The 25,292-nt window shown below is 41.8% G+C and overlaps 1 protein-coding gene across 1 annotated transcript in view; it reads right to left on the bottom strand.

Moving 5' to 3' along the window:
• Positions 1–25,292, bottom strand: part of si:ch211-13f8.1 — a 40,244-nt gene extending 14,952 nt beyond the window's left edge. The window contains exons 1-5 of the mRNA XM_034183704.1: positions 24,106–25,292; positions 18,008–18,074; positions 13,448–13,606; positions 9,087–10,258; positions 64–214 (exon numbers count right to left, since the gene is read on the bottom strand). Coding sequence (XP_034039595.1) covers positions 64–214; positions 9,087–10,258; positions 13,448–13,606; positions 18,008–18,074; positions 24,106–25,264 — 2,708 coding nt within the window. The 5' untranslated portion in view covers positions 25,265–25,292. The remainder of the gene's footprint in view (positions 1–63; positions 215–9,086; positions 10,259–13,447; positions 13,607–18,007; positions 18,075–24,105) is intronic.

The following is a 25,292-nucleotide window of genomic DNA, read 5'->3' as shown; positions in this document are numbered from 1 at the left end:
GAATGAAAACAGCACTGGTCGGGAAAGATAATTAAGCAATGGAAAGGACCAGCCATGACTGACCTGGAATCATCACAATTTTCCTCCCATATGGCCTCAGCCTTCAAATGTTCAGCTCTCAGCAGCTCTGCTCGGAGATCATCAGCCCGGGACACAGAAAGGCCACGTAGGAGAGGACGGCCCTCTGAACCAGGATCAACTTCTCCACTTAGACCTGATGGTAGAACAGGTGATACTGATGTCAAAAGATAACTTATCTTCTCCTCTGGATTCTAAATTTGATAACATGAACTCAGTGGAATGTCTGGGAGACCCATCCATCTGTTCACTGGTCCATTCATCCATCCTGGTCAGTAGCGGTTTTTGGCATGACACATGGGGGGGCAGCACCACTTAAAAAAATCATCTGCAAGTGGTTTTCTATTATCTATCATATCACTGTGTGGGGAATTGGCGCTCTCTGCAGCTGCAGGCATCCCTGTCTGCTGAGAAGGTGCACAGAAATAGTGAGAAAGGGAAAGGGGAGGGATGCGCAGGCGACACTTCACCTCTGGGTTTCCCAAATGGAACAGGGGAGTGTAGCGGGAGACTACTGTTCCCACAATGCTGTTCGACGGATGTTGTATGAACTTCCGGGTATTGAATAAAGACAGCTGGGTTTCCACGAGACAGAAGAGACTCGGGTGTCCTGTTTGTACATGGTGTCAGAGAGTGCGAACTGCCTCCACCGTATTTTTGAGTGCAGTACAGTGTAATTAACTTGCAAAAGTTTTCGTGCAGTCGCAACCCGAAAATGACTGACAGGCAGGCGAAACGCGGCCACGATGGACACCCGCGCTAGCTATGAGGTGGGTGCGCTCTGTTAAGCACGGGCCTACATGTCGGTGGAGGGAGACGTGGTCGGCTCACCGGACAGTTCGGATTCTGGACACGAAGCAGCCAGAGATCCACTCATTACGATGGCGACCACGGTACAAATAACTCCCCCAGAGACATTTGACTTTTCTCATCCTGCTGAATGGCCAAAGTGGATCAGAAGGTTTGAAAGGTTTCGTATTGCAACCGCTCTCGACAATAAGCCTGACGAATATCAGGTCAACTCACTTCTGTACGCGATGGGAGACGCTGCTGACGATGTTTTGGCTGTCTTACCACTGAGTGATGCAGAGAAAAAGAAATATGCAACTGTTAAAGAGGCATTTGAGAAGCATTATGTTGGAAAACATAATGTCATTTTTGAAAGAGCACAGTTTAATTGCAGACGGCAACAAGAGGGTGAGAGTGCAGAATCATTCATCACAGCTCTACATAAACTTGCAGAAAACTGTGGATTTGGAGTGCTCAAAGATGAACTTATACGGGACAGAGTTGTAGTTGGCATAAGAGACAAAAGACTGTCCGAGCAGCTACAAATGGACTCAGAGTTAACTCTTGCTAAAGCCATTCAGAAAGTTAGGCAGAGCGAATCTGTAAAGAAACAACAATTAATACTTCACAGCAGCTCTGCAGAAAGGAAAACACTGAACATGGACACTATAAGGACAAGCATGAAAAGAGGGAAAACACAGACACGGCAGAAGAAAGAACAAAGGCCACCCAAGCAAAGTGATAAGGAATGTGGCCGCTGTGGCTGCAAGAACAAGCACTCAAACAACACTAGCAATGATGAAGGATGCTAGAGTGTTCACAAAGCTCGATGCCCGTTCTGGATTTTGGAAAATTCCTCTGACACCCGAGTCAAGGCCGCTCACAACCTTCATCACGCCTTTTGGAAGGTTTCAGTTCAACCGCCTTCCTTTTGGCATAGCGTCGGCACCGGAACATTTCCAAAGGAGAATGTCGCAGATGCTGGAAGATTTTGAAGGTGTGATTTGTCATGCCGACGATGTGCAGGAGCATGACCATAGGTTGCATTGTGTGCTCCAAAAGTTTCAGAGGGAAGGTCTCACTCTGAACGAGAAGTGTGAGTTTGCTAAAAGCGAAATTATCTTTGTGGGACACAAAGTTTCAGCAAAAGGCATTGAGGTTGATCCCAACAAGGTAAAAGCAATTCAACAGCTGCCACAGCCTCAGAATGTGGAAGATGTGCGCCGTCTCTTGGGAATGGCCAACTATCTCGCTAAGTTCATGCCACAATTAGCCACAATCACCACACCGCTAAAAGACCTACAAAAAGAGAGAAACGACTGGACGTGGGCAGAGCCACAGGAGACAGCGTTTCAGAGACTAAAAGCGATACTAAGCTCTCCCGAAGTGCTCGCTCAGTACTCTAACTCAGTGGATACAAGAGTTGCGGCTGATGCGTCGCCATACGGTATTGGAGCTGTTCTTACTCAGAAACAGTCCGACGGCTCGTGGCGACCAGTGACATATATCTCAAGAGGACTCACAGACACAGAGAGAAGTTATGCGCAGATAGAAAAGGAGGCGCTTGCTGCAACATGGGCATGTGAGAGACTCTCATCTTATCTCAGGGGATTGCAGTTCACCCTGATCACGGATCACAAACCCCTGGTTCCTCTCCTGAGCACAAGAGGCCTGGATGACCTACCTCCACGCATTCTGAGATTCTGCCTCAGACTGCTGCGTTTTTCTTTTAACATTGTCCATGTTCCGGGGAAGAACCTCGTCACCGCTGATGCCCTGTCCCAAGCACCACTGGAGGGCCCGCCTTCTCCAGGAGACCTTCAGCTGGAAAAGGAAGTGGACGTCTTTGTGGACTGTGTTGTATCCCAGCTTCCAGCCACAGACAAAAGGCTGGAGGACATTAAACTAGCACAAGGTAAAGATGAACTGTGCAAAAAGGTGGTAAATCACTGTTTGTTAGGATGGCCAGAAAAGTGTAAACTAGATCCAGAGTTAAGGGATTACTGGAAATACAGAATGGACTTAAATGTAGCACAGGATCTTCTCATGAAAGCAGAGAGACTGGTGATACCACCTCCTCTGCGAGCAGAGGTTTTGGCATGTCTCCATGAAGGCCACCAGGGCATTTCAAAGTGTAGGGCTAGAGCTAAAGAGGCTGTGTGGTGGCCGGGCATCTCAACTCAAATACAACAGATGGTAGACAGGTGTGAAATATGTCAAAAGCACAGGGTACAGAATCGTGAACCCATGTTACCAACTCCTGTTCCCGACCGCCCGTGGCAGAAAGTTGGCATGGATCTTTTTGAGTGGTCACAGAAACAATATTTGCTGATTATTGACTTCTTTTCTCGGTACATTGAGATAGCTGAACTGAAGCACACAACGGCAGAGGTCACTATTAAGGCAGTGAAAGAGGTCTTTGCAAGACACGGAGTTGCAGAGACTGTGGTGTCAGATAACGGGCCACAGTTTTCTTCAGACCAGTTCAGACAGTTTGCTAAGAAGTACCAGTTCACACATATCACGAGCAGCCCTAGATACCCCTAAGCTAATGGGGAGGCAGAGCGTGCTGTTCGTACCATCAAAGATCTGTGGAGAAAGGACTGTGACTTCAGCAGCGCGCTGCTTGTCTACAGATCCACCCCACTGGAACACGGGTTCTCACCGGCACAGTTGCTCATGGGGAGACACCTGCGCAGCTCCCTTCCACAGTCCGCAGCCAAGTTGATGGCCAAGTGGCCCGACCTGCAGGCTTTTCAGACGAAGGATGAGGAGGGGAGGGGTGCGCAGGCATGGCAATATAACCGGAGACATCGTGCCAGACCGCTCCCAGAATTGGAGACAGGACAGAAAGTGTGGATAACTACGGAAGGAATCACTGGAGCAGTAGTTAGACCTGCCAATGCTCCCAGATCTTATGAGGTAGAAACTGACAGGGGTTTTCTGAGGAGAAATAGGAGCCACCTCAGACCAACTGGGACGGTTACCAGATCTGGAAGAGTTGTGAGACCTCCACAAAGGTTGGATATGTAAATCTGCTAATGGTATGCATACAGGCTTATAGAAATGTTTGTTAGGCTGTAAAAGAGAACGTTTACCAGAAATGCAATTGTGTTCTATGTTACAAGTAGCTGTACGGAAAAAAGTATTTAAAATGTTTACAATGAAAGATGCTCCTCAGTTATGTTTTTGGCGAGCCATTTTGAGTTGTTTTCTTAGAGATGTCTTTAGCTAAAAGGAGGAGGTGTAGCGGGAGACTACTGTTCCCACAATGCTGTTCGACGGATGTTGTATGAACTTCCGGGTATTGAATAAAGACGGCTGGGGTTCCACGAGACAGAAGAGACTTGGGTGTCCTGTTTGTACAGGGAGGGGGGTGGAATTAGCGGGCTAAAGACAGTTACACCTTGACCTTATTCCAAATAACACACATCTCATTCATAATATTGGAAATACAGGCCTATAATTCTGTTGATTGTCGAGTGCCAAATAAACATAGAGATGGACAGAAAAAAAGTCAAAGCCATCAGGTGCCCAATTTAGAAAAAAATGAAAAGAACAACGGGAGAAATAAGCAAAGGATAATATAATTACGGTATCCATGTCATGAATGAAGGGCTAATGTTAACTGGTGGTATAACTCTTACGTGTGTTAGCCTTCTTGCTATGATGCTTGTTAAACCTGCCTCAACGTCATTTTTATTGAAAATACATAGCTTTTTTCCCATATGAATGATGATAGAGATTGTATATATTTGCCACTTTTAAGTATCTATATTATAATAGTCAAGGGGCCTCTGTGTGCATGCGTGTGTGCGTGCATGTGTAATAGTCAAGGGGCCTCTGTGTGCATGCATGTGTGCATGTGTGTATGGCTTCGATCACGGAGATACTGGGAAGAGCTGACATTTGCTGTTTGGTATGCTTATGCATTTTGGGTCAAGGATGAACGCTGTGAAAACAGAAAGTTGACAGGAGTACATTTTTGCAGAAATTAGCGATATGAGCTAACAACATTGTGCTGCAGTGCACTATGGGAGTTTGGGGTTTTGGGGGTTTAAATGTTATTATTATGGATCATGTTAGTTTAACAGTGTTGTTAGTGTTATTGATTTATTGTGTTTTGTAGTTCAATTGGCTTAGTCAGTTCAGTTGTGTCAGGTTGGTTACCTTGAGTGAAAAGTGTATTGCTTTTGATGTCTTCTGCCACCATCTCTGCTTGTGAGTGTGTAAAAATTAAAAGCACCTGCTTGCAGCAGAATGCAGAAAAGACAAAAGCGCTCTCTCTCTCTCTCCTCTCTCTCTCTCTCTCTCTCTCTCTCTCTCTCTCTCTCTCTCGCTCTCTCTCTCTCTCTCTCTCTCTGTGTGTGTGTGTGTGTGTGTAAAACTTTGATCATGGACAAACTGTGGAGAGCTGACATTTGCTGTTTGGTATGCTTATTACATTACATTGATAGGACTAATATTTTTGGAGAAACTATGGATATTATCTAACAACATTGCACAATGTGATAATTACATTCTGGACTCACACGCCATTCCAGCAGGGGGCGGTAAATCATCTATATATTAAAAGTATGCAACCGTGCGTGCGTGCATGCATGATTTTATTTAGTAAGTTCAATGTAAGTGCATAATATAATTGTAAATATGTTAAAAATACATGGATGACACAAGAAAGTGAAAACACTTGTTTCCATTGTGGTCCATTTAAAAATCAAATGACAAAATAGAAGTAATAATAAAATAAAATGATAATAACAGTAAGTCCTTTCAGCTGCTCCCTTGTTTTCATTAGGGGTCGCCACAGAAGATCCACGGTGGGTCTGTATGCTGATTGGCACATTTTACACTAGATACCCTTCCTGACGCAACTCCACGGTGCACTAACCACTTGGCCACCACCTCTGCAGCAATAAAAAATAAATAAATAATAATGTGTATATGATAACAAGAACCTAAACAATTTATAAATACATTAAGACAGTAAATTAACATTTAAAAAATTACATAATTAGCAGGAAATAAAAGGACAGAGTTTTTCTAAAAAATGTTGAGGTCTAAGGTTCTAAAAACATTCTGGACTCACATGCTATTCCAACTCATTATAGAAACTTTGTACAATTTATTGCCACCCTTGAAAAATGTCAGCCACCAAATCTAGAGCCCATGGATCCCCATGGGCAACATGCTAGTATAATGTATATTTATTTACATACTGATAACTTACACTGTTTTGTGCAGAATTGCCTCATTGTGTTTTGGGAGTGTTGGAGGTGGTAGAAGATTGTGCACCTTATTGTTATAACAAAAAATGGCTGTTTGTGCAATTTTTTTTTTTTTTGGGGGGGGGGGGGCGCTCGGAGAGGGTCTTGCCCAAGGACTAATTCAGTGTAGAACCGCCACTGATCCTGGTAGCTGTTTGTGATCCGGGACATCAGAACTGTGGCTAGTTGAATCATTGATTATTGCTGTCCATTCGGCTGCTCCCGTATTTGGCACAGGTTTTTACGCCGGATGCCCTTCCTGACACAACTCCAGTTTTACCTGGAGATGGTGTTCCAAAGAGGTCTCCCATCCACGTACTAACCAGATCCTGCACTGCTTAGCTTCTGAGATCTGATGGGATACTGCTCTTCACCTCTTTTGTTTGTCTTTTAAGCCATCTGTCATTGGGATAGCTGAAGTCAAACAGTATGTGCATTGATGGCCACCCACTGAGTCTGGTCTGCTTGAGGTTTCTTTCTATAATGAAAAAAAAAAAATTTCATGGAGTTTCTCCATACCGCTGCTGCCAATATGCTTGCTCAGGTTGAAATCTTACTTGTGTGTAAAATTCTTCTTCTTACTTATAAGGTTTTGAATAATCAGGTCCCATCTTATCTTAGGGACCTCATAGTACCATATCACCCCAATAGAGCGCTTCGCTCTCAGACTGCAGGCTTACTTGTAGTTCCTAGGGTTTGTAAGAGTACAACCCCTGGCAAAAATTATGGAATCACCGGCCTCCGAGGATGTTCATTCAGTTGTTTAATTTTGTAGAAAAAAAAGCAGATCACAGACATGACACAAAACTAAAGTCATTTCAAATGGCAACTTTCTGGCTTTAAGAAACACTATAAGAAATCAAGAAAAAAAGATTGTGGCAGTCAGTAACGGTTACTTTTTTAGACCAAGGAGAGGAAAAAAATATGGAATCACTCAATTCTGAGGAAAAAATTATGGAATCACCCTGTAAATTTTCATCCCCAAAACTAACACGTGCATCATATCAGATCTGCTCGTTAGTCTGCATCTAAAAAGGAGTGAACACACCTTGGAGAGCTGTTGCACCAAGTGGACTGACATGAATCATGGCTCCAACACGAGAGATGTCAATTGAAACAAAGGAGAGGATTATCAAACTCTTAAAAGAGAGTAAATCATCACGCAATGTTGCAAAAGATGTTGGTTGTTCACAGTCAGCTGTGTCTAAACTCTGGACCAAATACAAACAACATGGGAAGGTTGTTAAAGGCAAACATACTGGTAGACCAAGGAAGACAAAGCGTCAAGACAGAATACTTAAAGCAATATGTCTCAAAAATTGAAAAATGTACAACAAAACAAATGAGGAACGAATGGGAGGAAACTGGAGTCAACGTCTGTGACCGAACTGTAAGAAACGGCCTAAACGAAATGGGATTTACATACAGAAAAGCTAAACGAAAGGCATCATTAACACCTAAACAGAAAAAAACAAGGTTACAATGGGCTAAGGAAAAGCAATTGTGGACTGTGGATGACTGGATGAAAGTCATATTCAGTGATGAATCTCGAATCTGCATTGGGCAAGGTAATGATGCTGGAACTTTTGTTTGGTGCCTTTCCAATGAGATTTATAAAGATGACTGCCTGAAGAGAACATGTAAATTTCCACAGTCATTGATGATATGGGGCTGCATGTCAGGTAAAGGCACTGGGGAGATGGCTGTCATTACATCATCAATAAATGCACAAGTTTATGTTGATATTTTGGACAATTGAAAGGATGTTTGGGGATGATTAAATCATTTTTCAAGATGATAATGCATCTTGCCATAGAGCAAAAACTGCAAAAACATTCCTTGCAAAAAGACACATAGGGTCAATGTCATGGCATAGGGTCAATGTCAATGAGCAGATCTGATTTGATGCAGGTGTTAATTTTGGGGATGAAAATTTACAGGGTGATTCCATAATTTTTTCCTCAGAATTGAGTGATTCCATATTTTTTTCCTCTGCTTGGTCTAAAAAAGTAACCGTTACTGACTGCCACAATCTTTTTTTCTTGATTTCTTATAGTGTTTCTTAAAGCCAGAAAGTTTCCATTTGAAATGACTTTAGTTTTGTGTCATGTCTGTGATCTGCTGTTTTTCCACAAAATTAAACAACTGAATGAACATCCTCTGAGGCCGGTGATTCCATAATTTTTGCCAGGGGTTGTAGAATGGGAGGCAGAGCCTTCAACTTTCAGGCTCCTCTCCTGTGGAACCAGCTCCCAATTCGGATCAGGGAGACAGACACCCTCTCTACTTTTAAGATTATGCTTAAAACTTTCCTTTTTGCTAAAGCTTATAGTTAGGGCTGGATCAGGTGACCCTGAACCATCCCTTAGTTATGCTGCTATAGACTTAGACTGCTGGGGGGTTCCCATGATGCACTGAGTGTTTCTTTCTCTTTTTGCTCTGTATGCACCACTCTGCATTTAATCATTGATCTCTGCTCTCTTCCACTGCATGTCTTTTTCCTGATTCTCTCCCTCAGCCCCAGCCAGTCCCAGCAGAAGACTGCCCCTCCCTAAGCCTGGTTCTGCTGGAGGTTTCTTCCTGTTAAAAGGGAGTTTTTCCTTCCCACTGTCGCCAAGTGCTTGCTCACAGGGGGTTGTTTTGACCGTTGGGGTTTGTCTGTAATTATTGTATGGCTTTTGCCTTACAATATAAAGCGCCTTGGGGCAACTGTTTGTTGTGATTTGGCACTATATAAATAAAATTGATTTGATTTGATTTAGTGCCTTGGGGCATCTTATGTTATGATTTGATGCTGTATAAATAAACTGAACTGAACAGATTTCCTTCGTATCCTAATTTCTGTAAAAACGTATAGTTCTTTTCTCATGTTCTGGAATAACAAACAGCAGGGAAGGTTGTGACATTCTCTAGAACAAGTTATTTGTTTACTCAGCCACAAAGGTTACTCACCCACTCCATCAGGAGTTCCGTCCCAAAGTTCAACAGCTGGCAGATCTGGGGTCAGTCGGGCTGGAGAGTACCTCAGAGTGGATGGCCTGATACACGTTGCGGGGTTGGATGTTGTAGGGGTGCCTTGGGCCGAAGACACTGGGGACTCCCGTCTTGATTCTGGAACATCTAGCAGTGCTGAATGCTGAAATCCAATGTCACTTCCTTGATTTGAAGTTGTTTGGTACTGAACAGATGGCTGAGCTGCTGCAGTGCGATTCCTTAAGCTTGATTTCAGCGCTGACTTTATCGGCAAAGATGGGGTGGGCGACTCCTTTAGCCCACCAGATGCCATGAGCAAACTGGGTTCTAAGGAGATGGGGCTACCAGGTGCAAAGGAAACAGTTCTGCTCAAATTGACCCTATTCCTGGGATTAGAGTTACGTCGCTGCGCCCATGATGGTCCATAAGGGCCATGTCCAGACTCTAGCCGGCTCTCCCCTTTCCTGCTCCTTCTCCTAAGTTTCCCAAATCCTGATGTTTTCCATCCTGTACTGCACTCCTTGTCTTTTCCAAGCACATATGCTCCTGCAAAAGTTACAGTTAAAGGAGCTTTAGGACGAGTACTCACTTCGGGTTTATTCGAAGGCCCACAGCGAGGAGCCACTTTCCCCCGTTGGTCATCAGGGTTGCTAGATTGTTGCGGCTCAGCACTCTGTGGCTCAGATAGTGATGTCACCGGTTGAGGTTCCCTGACTATGGAGCCACACGTCTCACATTTCTTCACTAGCACTATTATCTCTTTAATCACTGTTGTGGATTTGCTGTTAACGCCACTGTCCTCCTGCTTCTGAGAAAGAGGCGTGGAGACACTTTTGTGGCTTCTACTCTTCTCTGAACCACTACTGTTAGAATCTGTATTACTTTCCTTCATTTTGGACTTTGGATTTCCAGGCCTGCTACGCTGTCTCACTCTGTCCAAGTAGCGAGTCTCTGCTTCTTTCTCTGATTCGTCCTCAAAGCGTACACGCGTGGGTGAACAACCAAACCATCTAGATCGACCTCCCTCCTCACCAGGGGAGGTGTCTCTCTGGGTGGGGATGAGAAGAGGACCGGATCCAGTTTGAGCTGCTTCTTTAGTTTGAACAGTTTTTTGCACTAGAGTTGGATCTGAAGGATCAGCTTCCTGCTTCCTGTTGGAAGAAAGTTGCCCACATGTAAGAACCAAATTATAAGTGAAGCATCAAGGCAAATACAATTTAATATGACAGTTAAAACGTCATTTCTCCCTAAAAGGCATGACCCTTTTGTAATCATTTCTAGAATAGATGTTAGGTGAAAAAAAATGCATAGTCTGTCTGTTGGGCACATTGTAGCAAATCAGCTAGCAGCTAATTAGTGAAGCTAACTTTTTTGTTACTGGATTAACTTTTCAGCTAACTAAGCCATTAGCAGATCAATTAACTTCAAATAAAGTTTAACTGCTACAAACAGTTATAAATGTTAGAATTATAAATGGTTGTTCCTTTTGGAGCTTATACAATAAACAAAATCGCCACATCGTGCAAAGGCACCAAGAACCACCCTGAGGAAATGGAGGAGCAGGATGTCAAGCCACAGTAAAAGCATTCATTTTATTATTATAATTACTTTTCATGTATGTTTTTATTTTTAACATTTCTTATTCATTTAATACTGCCTGTACTGGGAATAAACTACACTCACTGGTCACTTTATTAGGTACACCTTGCCAGGTTGAACCTCCTTTTGCCATCAAATTATAAGTGAAGCATCAAGGCAAATACAATTTAATATGACAGTTAAAACGTCATTTCTCCCTAAAAGGCATGACCCTTTTGTAATCATTTCCAGAATAGATGTTAGGTGAAAAAAAAATGCAGTCTGTCTGTTGGGCACATTGTAGCAAATCAGCTAGCAGCTAATTAGTGAAGCTAACTTTTTTGTTACTGGATTAACTTTTCCGATAACTAAGCCATTAGCAGATCAATTAGCTTCAAATAAAGTTTAACTGCTACAAACAGTTGTAAATGCTAGAATTATAAATGGTTGTTCCTTTTGGAGCTTATACAATGAACAAAATTGCCACATCGTGCAAAGGCACCAAGAACCACCACGAGGAAATGGAGGAGCAGGATGTCAAGCCACAGTAAAAGCATTCATTTGATTATTATAATTACTTTTCATGTATGTTTTTATTTTTAAACATTTCTTATTCATTTAATACTGCCTGTACTGTGAATAAACTACACTCACTGGCCACTTTATTAGGTACACCTTGCTAGTACCAGGTTGAATCTCCTTTTGCTGTCAGAACTACTTTAATTCTTCATGGCATAGATTAAACAATGCATCTGAAGCATTCCTCAGAGATGTTGGTCCATATTGACCTGACAGCATCAAGCAGTGGCCCATTCAACCAGTCTGCCCATTCACTTCTGACCTCTGACATCAAGAAGGTATTTTTGTTCACACAACCTCTATAAATCCTAGAGATGGTTGTGTGTGAAAATCAATCAATCAATCAATCAATTTTTTTATATAGCGCCAAATCACAACAAACAGTTGCCCCAAGGCGCTTTATATTGTAAGGCAAGGCCATACAATAATTACGGAAAAACCCCAACGGTCAAAACGACCCCCTGTGAGCAAGCACTTGGCGACAGTGGGAAGGAAAAACTCCCTTTTAACAGGAAGAAACCTCCAGCAGAACCAGGCTCAGGGAGGGGCAGTCCTCTGCTGGGACTGGTTGGGGCTGAGGGAGAGAACCAGGAAAAAGACATGCTGTGGAGGGGAGCAGAGATCAATCACTAATGATTAAATGCAGAGTGGTGCATACAGAGCAAAAAGAGAAAGAAACACTCAGTGCATCATGGGAACCCCCCAGCAGTCTAAGTCTATAGCAGCATAACTAAGGGATGGTTCAGGGTCACCTGATCCAGCCCTAACTATAAGCTTTAGCAAAAAGGAAAGTTTTAAGCCTAATCTTAAAAGTAGAGAGGGTGTCTGTTTCCCTGATCCGAATTGGGAGCTGGTTCCAGAGGAGAGGAGCCTGAAAGCTGAAGGCTCTGCCTCCCATTCTACTCTTACAAACCCTAGGAACTACAAGTAAGCCTGCAGTCTGAGAACGAAGCGCTCTATTGGGGTGATATGTTACTATGAGGTCCATAAGATAAGATGGGACCTGATTATTCAAAACCTTATAAGTAAGAAGAAGAATTTTAAATTCTATTCTAGAATTAACAGGAAGCCAATGAAGAGAGGCCAATATGGGTGAGATATGCTCTCTCCTTCTAGTCCCCGTCAGTACTCTAGCTGCAGTATTTTGAATTAACTGAAGGCTTTTCAGGGAACTTTCAGGACAACCTGATAATAATGAATTACAGTAGTCCAGCCTAGAGGAAATAAATGCATGAATTAGTTTTTCAGCATCACTCTGAGACAAGACCTTTCTAATTTTAGAGATATTGCGCAAATGCAAAAAAGCAGTCCTACATATTTGTTTAATATGCGCATTGAATGACATATCCTGATCAATACATTCAGCCTTTTTGGGAACCACCATGTTTAAGCTTTAACCCATTAGAAAATTTCATCTCTTTGGGTTTGTTTTTCAGTGTTTAAAAAAAAAAAAAAGCTAATGCTAAATTCAGTTAGCAGTTAGTGTTAGCTTTAGCTAAAAGTGTTGTGGTTTATCAGTTTAGTGTTATCACAGTTAACGTTTTAGTTAGTGGTTACTGAAGCTAACTTTTAGGTAACAACCATCAGCCAAATATAAGCCATCGCCTTATATTTACTTGTTTGTTGCACAATAGGGGATGATATAAATACACCAGCTTATATGCCATAATTGATTAAACATAATTAATAAGATAAAATCAAATTAAATCACACATCAACATTACACACTGTGCATCATTACAACTCAAGCTCATGCTTGAAAGATTGTTGTTTCAATTGTGCAACATTTTGCATTTGTGGAAATGAAGGATACACATGCCCTTAGCAAAAAGAAGTTTATTCAAGTGTACTATGAGTATACATATTTTTTACTAAAATTGAGGAAGTATACTTGAAGGTGACTTTTTCTAAACTATATTTTATATACTTAAGAATAGTATAGTAAAGTATACTTGGCTTATACTGAAAAGTATAAACAAAAGTCTAACTCTAAGTACATTAATACTAAGACTTACATTTATACTTTAATACTAAAACTTATACTTTAGTATACTTTTTACATCTTTCTGCCACAAAGTACTAACACTTATTATGCACTTTCAGCAAGATATACAATGCACTTAAGTGCACAAAGGCATCAGCCTGCACAACTTCAAATCATGATGAATGGATCGCATTCTTACTCTGTGCATCTCTGATCAGAATGGGCTCGTCTGCAGGGGCGACTGCCTTTGCTATGATTGGAACGCGCCTTGAGCCGCGCTCGCTCGAGAAGGCGTTTGGCTTCCTCGTGCCTTGGGCTCAGGGGAAGCTCATCGGTGATCCCGAGCTGTGCGCTAAGGCTTAACAGAGAGAGAGAGAGAGAGAGACAGACAGAGAGAGAAAGAAAGATGTAAATTCAGATTGGCAGTTGCGTAACGAGAACATAGCAGTATGATCAGAAGGGGGTCGATTATTGTCAACGTTAGATGATGTGCATTCTGCAGTGTAAAGCTTATTACCAAGAAGACATGTACATGTTAACATCAAGCAAATCAAACTGCACCCTCCTAAGCTCGCACACACACACCTTCCACTACTTACTCCAATTAGGGGAGCCTATCCCAGCAGTCATAGGGCGTGAGGTGAAGTGCACCCTGGACAGGACGCCAGTCTGTCACATGGCCCCACACAGACACACACATTCACTCCTGTATGTACACTTTAAAGTTTCCAATCCACCTAACCTGCATGTCTTTTGGATGTGGGACCCTATACAAACACAGGAAGAACTTGCTGGCAACAGTGCTAACCACTAAACCACCGTGCATCTAAGCTGTTTTATGTAATAAAAGAGCCCGATGGACTGGGTGTGGCACTGCGGTGTGAACATCATGTGCCCCACCATTGCTGCACCCCAGCCACTAAGCTGCTCTGCATTGTGCTTCATCATCTGTACTTTTCTTTATCCCCTGGCCCAGTGATAAAGATAGCATGATACATCAGCCGTGTGGATTATCCTTGCAATGGACTGAGCATGATTCACTCTGCCCTGCATGTCAACAGAAAAGTAAATTGTGATACATGCCAGTTGGTTTTCTCTAAATTGAAAGAAGTGGGTAGAGTTAGCAATAGTTTTTTTTTTAGCGAAAAATGGTAAATGGACTGCATTTATATAGTGCTTTTCCATCTGCATTCCATCTGCATCAGACGCTCAAAGCGCTTTACAATAATGCCTCACATTCACCCCAATGTCAGGGTGCTGCCATACAAGGTGCTAACTACACACCGGGAGCAACTAGGGGATTAAGGACCTTGCTCAAGGGCCCTTAGTGATTTTCTGGTCAGGCTGGGATTTGAACCGAGGATCTTCTGGTCTCAAGTCCAATGCTTAACCACTAGATCATCACCTCCACCTATAGCTAGCTATAGCTGTTTGATTCCAGTTAATGACAGCAAGAAAAAATAATCTCTGAAAAAAAAAAAATAGGTAACCACCAGCAATGGTGAATGTAATTCATGGAGTTGAAGTAAAACAATTAAGATGTGTTTGTAATGTAGAATTAGTTTTAACTGAAGACAATTCATGAAAATATTGCATGGAAGTTTTGTCATTACACCCATTTTTATCCACAGTCCTTCCATTTGTCAGAACCCATAAATAATTGGGCAAACTCAATAAAATGGATGTTTTTAATACAAATCATGACTTTTTATAGACAGCTTTCTTGAGAAAAGTCAGGTGATGGATAATGGACACTACGAAGATACTGAATGTGTCATGGACTTTATTTACATCCTGTATAGGCCCTTAGACCCCGTTGGTGCCAGTGCTTATGTCCAGATTACATAATATCAAGCAGAACAGATGGATGGGGTGCCAGTCCATCGCAGGTTACTTCCCAAGACACGACTGGTACCTATGTACAGCTGGGTGGATATAGATTAAGTGTCTTGTCCAAGAATACAGACGGGTAGTATGAGTGGGATTCAAACACACGTCGACATATTGGCAGCCCAGCTCCTTATCTGCTCAGCTACTGTACTTGCTCTACAAGAAATCTACCCAGTATGGTACTGAAGTAGGCAGTTCTCAAAAATGGAATGCCCATGCAAGAAGGATACTAGTGAGGGAAGCCACCAAGACACAAAGTTGTTTGTAGTGTTGATTTTAGTTTTAATTCAGTGGGTTTAACAAAAATATTGGATTAAACATTTAGGAATTAAAGCCATTTTTATAGACAGTTCATCTGTTTTGAGAGTCCACAAATAATTGGGCAAACTCAATTTTATATATAGCTTTGCTTTTACAGGGGGAGATGAACATTTCCAATGCAGTGAATGTGCCTTTACATCTGTCCTGAAGAAACCATCATGGTACCGCATGGTAAATCTCTCTGGAGACTGGTGAGGGAAGCCACCAAGACATAAAGTGGTATTTTCATCACAGATAGATATTAGGCCATGGAAGACTCCAGTGAATTTTGGAGGTGATCTGGATCCGGATTCTGGATCAGGGTTTCAATTTGTACGCTTCACTTTGATGGATTTTGGGGATTACGTCAAAAATACTTCACAGATTTTCACCACATTTGCACCACAGGTATATATTAGGCCATAGAAGACTCCACTGACTTTTGGAGGTGATCCAGATATGGATTCTGGATCAGGATTTCAATTTGCACGCTTCACTTTGATGGATTTTGGGGATTACGTCAAAACTACTTAACAGATTTTCACCAAATTTGAACCACAGATAGATATTAGGCCATGGAAGACTCCACTGAATTTTGTAGGTGATCCAGATATGGATTCTGGATCAGGATTTCAATTTGTGCACTTAACTTTGACAGATTTTGGGGATTACATCAAAACTACTTAACAGATTTTAACCAAATTTGCACCATGGATAGATATTAGGTCATGGAAGAATCCACTGACTTTTGGAGGTGATCCAGTTCTGGATCTGGATCAGGATTTCAATTTGTGCACTTCACTTTGACAGATTTTGGGGATTATGTCAAAACTACTTAACAGATTTTCTCCAAATTTGCACCACAGATAGATACTAGGTCATGGAAAACTCCACTGAATTTTGGAGCTGGTCCAGATCTGGATTCTGGATCAGGATTTCAATTTGTACGCTTCACTTTGATGGATTTTGGGAATTACATCAAAACTACTTAACAGATTTTCACCAAATTTGAACCACAGATAGATATTAGGCCATGGAAGGCTTTGCTGAATTTTGGAGGTGGTCCAGATCTGGATTCTGGATCAGGATTTCAATATGTGCATTTCACTTTGACAGATTTTGGGATTACATCAAAACTACTCAACAGATTTTCACCAAATTTGCACCACAGATAGATATTAGGCCATGGAAGACTCCACTGAATTTTGTAGGTGATCCAGATATGGATTCTGGATCAGGATTTCAATTTGTGCACTTCACTTTGACAGATTTTGGGGATTACATCAAAACTACTTAACAGATTTTAACCAAATTTGCACCATGGATAGATATTAGGTCATGGAAGAATCCACTGACTTTTGGAGGTGATCCAGTTCTGGATCTGGATCAGGATTTCAATTTGTGCACTTCACTTTGACAGATTTTGGGGATTATGTCAAAACTACTTAACAGATTTTCTCCAAATTTGCACCACAGATAGATACTAGGTCATGGAAAACTCCACTGAATTTTGGAGCTGGTCCAGATCTGGATTCTGGATCAGGATTTCAATTTGTACGCTTCACTTTGATGGATTTTGGGAATTACATCAAAACTACTTAACAGATTTTTACCAAATTTTTACCACACACTGGATCCAGATTCTGGATCAGGAATGCACTTTGTAGACTCTTAAGGATTACTTCAAAACTACTTCACAGATACAACATCACAATGTAAAACCAACATCGGGAAGACACTATTTTGTTTCTGCTTGTAAATTAAATATCAGTCGGACCATTCTGGATCAGTATGCAATGATTGCATTGTGTTGTGGAATCTGGACAAATGGACTGCATTTACGTATATAGTGCTTTTCCATGTGCATCAGACACTCAAAGCGCTTTATAATAATGCCTCACATTCACCCCCATGTGAGGGTGCTGCCATACAAGATTCTCGCTACACACGGGGAGCAGCTAAGGGATTAAGGTAAAGTCCAGGTCATGATGTGAATCACATATGTTTTATTTCGAGTCCTCGTCAACCCTTGGCGGACATCAGCAATCTTGGATTACGCTTGTCTCCTTCTGTAGTGTTCCACTTCCACATTTATGATGTTGCAAAGTTTGGATGAGGATAAAAGTCACATTCCTCACAGTGCGCTAAGTAATAATCATGCAGAGATGTGCACACTCTGCATGCTCTGTCTAGTTGTATTTATTTGGATGTTTAAAGACCAGGCTTCTTGTCAACATGAGTGAATATCAACGTGAGTGATACTGAGTGTATTTTTGTCATTATATTTTTAAAAATCTACTCCAATCATGCAGGTGCATGGAATTAGAATGCATCAAAGGTTCCGCAGAGCCGTTTTAATATATATGACGCACGAAAGACAAGAGCTTCATCTTATGATTAAAGAAACCTTATGATATTTGCTTGTGTGTCTTTATGCTTGCATTTCCCACTGAAAATAATCCACCCGTCTTACAGCTTCTCTTCTTACAAGCTGTAAGACAGGGATTTATGAAGAGACATGCACGCTGGCACCCCTGCCAAACACACAAAGAATCATTCCACTGCTCACCTCAAACGGGATTCTAAATCCTGAGAGAGCACAGCTGACTCTGACTTGTCAAAAGCACCATGGGCACCTGGAACAAGCATAAAACAGAGAGGCATCACTCTAAAAAGTAATTCAATGGCTTTGCATATATCACCGTACGAAACAGCTATACTGACTTAATAAAATCTCTGAAACACATTCAGTTGATTGTTTGAGTTGGATGTACCAAATGAAATGCCTAAAATCTTAACAGTTCATTTTATCTTAACTTTACATTCATTATTTGACTCTATTTCATTAAAATACATTAGCATTTGCTTAATAAATTGTATTTTTTGAAATATACTTAATTTGTTTGGTAAACTTCATTCAGAATATTTGGAAAGGGCTAATATACTTAATATTTTTACTTAGATTTACCAAGATTATCACACACACACAGTCATCTTCAACTGCTTAGTCCAATTAAGGATTGCAGGGGGCAGGAGCCTATCCCAGCAGTCACAGAGCGCAAGGTGGGGTACACCCTGGACAGGACACAAGTCCACATATAGACAAACAAACACACGCACACCTGTGGACAATTTAATGTTTAATCATCTTTGGATGTGGGAGGAAGCCGGAGCACCCGGAGGGAACCCACGCAAATGCACAAACTCCACACAGAAAGGTCACACATGGGAATCGAACCCATGACCTTCCTGCTGTGAGGCAACAGTGCTAACCACTAAGTCACCATGCTGCCCACCAAGATTATAAAGTAAATTAAAATGTTTTCATAGCTTTTTAATTAACTCAATATTTTAAAGTGTAAAAATGTTTCACAAAAAAAAAAAAAAACTGAGTAGAACAAAGTAACAGTTTTTAGAGTGCATGTACTGCAAATGTTTTCCAGCAAAACATAAACGCAGGTAAACTTGATAGGTAAAAAAAAAAAAAATTTTAATGATTTCTGTTTACTGTTATCAAGTTGTGCCCTTGTTTATTTGCACCTGATAAAATCATTATTATTATGTTATTATAGTGCAATTAGCCCTTTGTACTCGTGAAGATTTTTTTAAATAATCCTTCGTAATAACATATGACATGTCCATAAGTTATGTGGCTGATCTATACGTCAGGATCCTGTCTGTGAAAAAAAAAAAAACACTCAGGCAGATTTCCAAATGGCAAGTGGTGAAAAATAACACCATTTATTTGCATTTTCTTGCCACCACCCCTGCAGAGACAATATACAATATTACAGATCCAGAGTGTGTGACAGCGCACTCCTGTCACTCTGTGTTCATGCAGGCATCCATCATGCACACAGGGAGATATAAAAGCAGGGACACTGCCCCCATTTCTCTGACTGCTAATAATAGCAATACCCTGATGCACATCTGCTCATCTGACATCTGTCCAACACAGGGAGTCTGCCAGGTTACATACAGCATTTCTATACAACAGTCAGTCATAAAGCAGCAGAAGGCCAGTGGGAAGCCATATGAAAAGCCACCAAGCAGTCAAAACGCTTAATTATTACAAACATTTAAAGCTTTGTGGGGATATTGTCTTTCCCGAAAATATAAGGAATGGCCTGAGTTGAAAAAATACAGATTTGGTGCCCAGGAGGAGCCTGAAATCAGATGTAATCGGTGATAAGAGTAGCATTGTATAGAGCACTGTGAGCAATCACATAAATTCATGACATTGCGATAAATCATTATCCAAAAAACAAACAAACAAAGAAAAAAGTGACTCAGATTTCATTAGTGTAGATAGGGGTCATTTTGTGTAAAAAGTAAAAGTGGACATGCAGGTACAATGTGCAATAATGGGGACCTTCCATTCTCTGAGCAAAAGCCACCTTCATGTGCTGGCACAAAAAATAAATGAATAAATCAATATATATTGAAAATTATATACAGTAGTGTTCAGAATAATAGTAGTGCTATGTGACTAAAAAGATTAATCCAGGTTTTGAGTATATTTCTTATTGTTACATGGGAAACAAGGTACCAGTAGATTCTCACAAATCCAACGAGACCAAGCATTCATGATATGCACACTCTTAAGGCTATGAAATTGGGCTATTAGTAAAAGAAAGTAGAAAAGGGGTGTTCACAATAATAGTAGCATCTGCTGTTGATGCTACAAACTCAAAACTATTATGTTCAAACTGCTTTTTTAGCAATCCTGTGAATCACTAAACTAGTATTTACTGTTGTGTGGGCCGCTGAAGAGGAGGTACTGCTGGCCCACCACCAGAGGGCGCCCTGTCTGGAGTGCGGGCTCCAGGCACCAGAGGGCGCAGCCGCCTCACAGGAGCAGCCAGGGTGACAGCTGTCACGCATCACCTGCAACAGCTGTTACCAATCATCCGATCAGCAGGACGATGTCTCCACCTCTTTGCCGAGATATCGTTCTACCTGGAAGGTGACTGCGTGACAGTAACCTTTTGTGACTTTTGTGAGTTATAGCAGACTTTTTTTTCCAACGAGAGGTGGAGGTAGTTTTCCTGCCGTGCGGATTGCTGGGTGCAAACGTGCCCACATTTAATTGTTTTTTGTTCCTCGCCAGCAGTACCAGGTCCGACACGCGGAGGCAGTGGCCACCTGGGAGTTCGGGACTTGGCGGCTCCAGTATTCCCGGGGTCTGGTGGCAGAGGAAATCGTGTGGTTCCGGTTCCGGTTCTGCTTTGGACAGACGTCTCCTATCTTCGAGCCTGCCCACACGACACCTTTTGTGATTTGGCTTTTTGTCTATTGTTGTAATCTGTTGTATTTGTTGTGCCCATTCACAACAGTAAAGTGTTGTTATTTGACTTCCTCCATTGTCTGTTCATTTGCGCCCCCTGTTGTGGGTCCGTGTACCTACACTTTCCCAACAAACTAGTATTTAGTTGTATAACCACAGTTTTTCATGATTTCCTCACATCTGCGAGGCATTAATTTTGTTGGTTTGGAACCAAGATTTTGCTCGTTTACTAGTGTGCTTGGGGTCATTGTCTTGTTGAAACACCTATTTCAAGGGCATGTCCTCTTCAGCATAAGGCAACATGACCTCTTCAAGTATTTTGACATATCCAAACCGATCCATGATACCTGGTATGCGATATATAGGCCTAACACCATAGTAGGAGAAACATGCCCATATCATGATGCTTGCACCACCATGCTTCACTGTCTTCACTGTGAACTGTGGCTTGAATTCAGAGTTTGGGGGTCGTCTCACAAACTGTCTGCGGCCCTTGGACCCAAAAAGAACAATTTTACTCTCATCAGTCCACAAAATATTCCTCCATTTCTCTTTAGGCCAGTTGATGTGTTCTTTGGCAAATTGTAACCTCTTCTGCACATGTCTTTTATTTAACACAGGGACTTTGCGGGGGATTCTTGCAAATAAATTAGCTTCACACAGGCGTCTTCTGTCACAGCACTTACAGGTAACTCCAGACTGTCTTTGATCATCCTGGAGCTGATCAATGGGTGAGCCTTTGCCATTCTGGTTATTCTTCTATCCATTTTGATGGTTGTTTTCCGTTTTCTTCCACGTCTCTGTTTTTTTTTTTTCCATTTTAAAGCACTGGAGATCATTGTATTGTAGATGAACAGCCTATAATTTTTTGCACCTGCGTATAAGTTTTACCCTCTCCAATCAAGTTTTTAATCAAACTACGCTGTTCTTCTGAACAATGTCTTGAACGTCCCATTTTCCTCAAGCTTTCAAAGAGAAAAGCATGTTCAACAGGTGCTGGCTTCATCCTTAAATAGGGCACACATGAGTCACACCTGTTTGTTCCACAAAATTGACAAACTCACTGACTGAATGCCACACTACTATTATTGTGAACACCCCTTTTTCTAATTTTTTTTGCTAATAGCCCAATTTCATAGCCTTAAGAGTGTGCATATCATGAATGCTTGGTCTTGTTGGATTTGTGAGAATCTACTGAATCTACTGGTACCTTGTTTCCCATGTAACAATAAGAAATATACTCAAAACCTGGATTAATCTTTTTAGTCACATAGCACTACTATTATTCTGAACACTACTGTATAATTGGGTGTAATGGGCAATAGTCATTTACATAATGTTATGTGAAATAGTAGGTAATAGTAAGAACTGTGATTACATACAAATTTGGCTACAATTAAAAAAAAACTGGGCCTAGTTTCTTCAATTTTGAAATCAGGATGGAAATCAGGCACCAAAATCAGCCCTCATTTGCAGTATTAACGATCTACTGTGAATCGCTGAATCAAACAAATATGAACAAGAACTAAACTCTTTTTTGTTTCACCTACACACACACACAGTGTAAAAATGATTGTACAAAGCTCCTGCATTAGCTGGAATTTTAACATCAAAGCTGGAGGTTTGTCAGACAAGCTCTGCAGGATATAATGCTGCAGCCCATTTATCAAAATCACATGATATTTAGTCTCATGTTGAACGGAATCAACCCTTAAAACCACCGTGTGTAGCATTTAAGGTTGGGTTTTTTCAGCAGAAATAAAATATAGCTTTAATAACCATCTGTTCATTTGGGCATCATTGTGTTTTCATAAGCTTAGAATGAGCCCTTCATATCTACGTGGAAGGGAGTCCTGCAGAGAGATGAAAAATCATGAGTGTAGACATTCATTCATTCATTGAAGCAGCATGCCACTACCTCGATCCCCCATCTTGGGACAGTCGTCGAATGATGTTACACAATTCAAACAAGCAATGTGCTTTCATGAAATAATACAAAAAAAAAACAACAAAAAACTTTTGGCGATCAACAACACTAAGTTCAAAGGTGACAGTTCCATCAATAACTGTGTCTGTGACAGGACATCTATCTGTCTATCCAATTGAAACAACTTTTTAAGTTGGCTCTTTTTTCAGTCGAGTTTTTTAATTTTAACATAATTTATGGTTACACATTTTATTTCAAAGTACAATTACATGTGACATTCTTTTGAGATTTGAATGAAGTTAAGAACAGTTTCTAAAAATCTCAGTTCTTTATTTGTTTAAATGAGAACTGTAGCCCAAACAGCTCTCTAAGCCTTCTTCTGTCTGAGAGGAGGCACACGTCATATTTTAAAGACCATCTCACTTGTGGAAAGTAGTTTTGCCACTGTTGCGGTCTGCAAGTGTTAAGTTTGTTCTTGAATCACTGCCAAACATCCTGATGGAAGCTCTGGTTTGAATTTTTGTAGTATTTACCACAGCCATCAGATGGCGGGTTTTATACAATATATTGATCTGACGGTTACTGACTTCACTTATGGATCTTGGTGTCAGTACAGCAATGAGTCACAAAATCAAGACAATTCCTGTCCCAAGATGGAGCATATCATAGAAATGAGCTTGGTATCCACCCTTGTGCGTTTTTTATTTTTTTTACCCGATGCCAAAATATGGCCATCAGGCCTGTCTGTCTGTGCTCAGCATAACTCCAGCCCTTTTACGGCCAGGGTCTTGAAATTCACAGGGGCCATTCTTGGGACCCAGACCTTGGACAAGTTCAAAGATGGCTAACCTGGACCTATTTTAAGAAGTCAAAAGGTCACATTATGTTTCCAATTTTATGCTCATACAGCCAAGGGTATTTTACCATTGCTTTATATTTTGTCTCTATAGTGGGCCCCCTCGTGCTGGATGGCTGGATGGCTGGATGGCTGGATGGATGGCTGGATGGATGGATGGATGGATGGATGGATGGATGGATGGATGGATGGATGGATGGATGGATGGATGGATGGATGGATGGATGATAGATTGCTGACTGACAGACTATTTGGCTGGCTGAATGACTGAATTTTTTGGCTGACTGGATGGATGGATGGATGGATGGATGGATGGATGGATGGATGGATGGATTGCTGACTGAGACTATTTGACTGGCTGAATGACTGAATTTTTTGGCTGACTGGATGGATGGATGGATGGATGGATGGATGGATGGATGGATGGATGGATGGATGGATGGATGGATGGATGGATGGATGGATGGATTGCTGACTGAGACTATTTGACTGGCTGAATGACTGAATTTTTTGGCTGACTGGATGGATGGATGGATGGATGGATGGATGGATGGATGGATGGATGGATGGATGGATTTCCCCCCTCAGGATACGTACTGTTTGAGTCCACTCTGCATGTCTTGTCTCCATAACTGCTGGCATTTTCTGTTCCACTCTGCTCTCTCTCCTCCTGACTCTTTTGTTGTCTTTCCCTTAACTTTGCGTATGCCCTCTGCTTGAGTTTCAGTTTTTCTTCAACAGAAAGCGCCCCACTTGGTGATGATGTACTGTTCCACTCATCTGAACTACACTGTTCTTTGACTGGATCGGTCTCCTTATGCTCAACTCCATTGTGGTAAAACTTCTCCATGTCTGAGTCCTTGCCCTTTGAGGATCTGCTGTTGTCACCCATTACATACCTCTCATCTCTCCTAAACCCTGCTTCTGAAGGCTTCTTCTTCTGAGGCTCTGCCAGTTTTTGCATCTGGGTATAGTCCTTTAAAGGTAATGCGGGGAGTACACTGTAAGGGCCAACTCCATTGAGAAGCAACATCTCTGGACGTGCTACTCTCCAGAAACCCTTTGGTGGTGCCCAGTGTCTGGAAGAGGAGGACGAAGAGACATAAGTTGCTGTAGAAACAGAAGAAATCGCAGAAGTATAAAGAGCAGGTGAAGGAGGCGAGGACAGGTCATCCTTACTGCTGCAAGAGTTGTCAGAAAGAAAACTCTCCAGACTGATCCCTGCCCTCAGACCACAAGGATGGCTTGTCTGGAAACCGGCGTGGTCTTCGTGTGATTTCTCTGAGTCTAACGGTTCCACTTGCACTTCAGCTGGAGGGCTGTGGATCTCTAACTTCACTTGCACCTCCACCTCCTCCTCTTCCTCACTACTGCTTAAGTTCTTCGTAGGACCTGGTTGCCAAGCAGGTACACACAGCGATACCGGACCCTTACCTCGGGGCCTCTGTTGGAGAAGAACCTCAGATGAAATTTGACCAAACGGGCAGCTCATGGGAACCTCTGAATCGACTCTGTCTCTGTCTTTCTCTCTTCCTCTTGGCCTTCTCTGTGTGAGTGGCTTCACTTTGGTCTGCAGCGTGTGCATGGCTGAACTCTGAGGAGGCGGAAACGAGGGGCCCAAAGATGATGTTGGTAAAACTGGCTGAGGTACAGGGCCAGTAATGAGTTCCCAGTTAATGGGGAACCCGGCGGGCGAAGGAGAAATGACTGGGCCAGATTTTCCTTGGCTAATTTCTACAACCTTTTCTTCCTCCATTGGTTGGTCAGTCACAGAAAAATCCAGG

Source organism: Thalassophryne amazonica, chromosome 12, assembly GCF_902500255.1.
Source record: "Thalassophryne amazonica chromosome 12, fThaAma1.1, whole genome shotgun sequence".
NCBI classification, from domain to species: Eukaryota; Metazoa; Chordata; class Actinopteri; order Batrachoidiformes; family Batrachoididae; genus Thalassophryne; species Thalassophryne amazonica.
The sequence above is the reverse complement of the archived record's forward strand: the minus strand, read 5'-3'. Positions and strand labels throughout refer to the sequence as shown.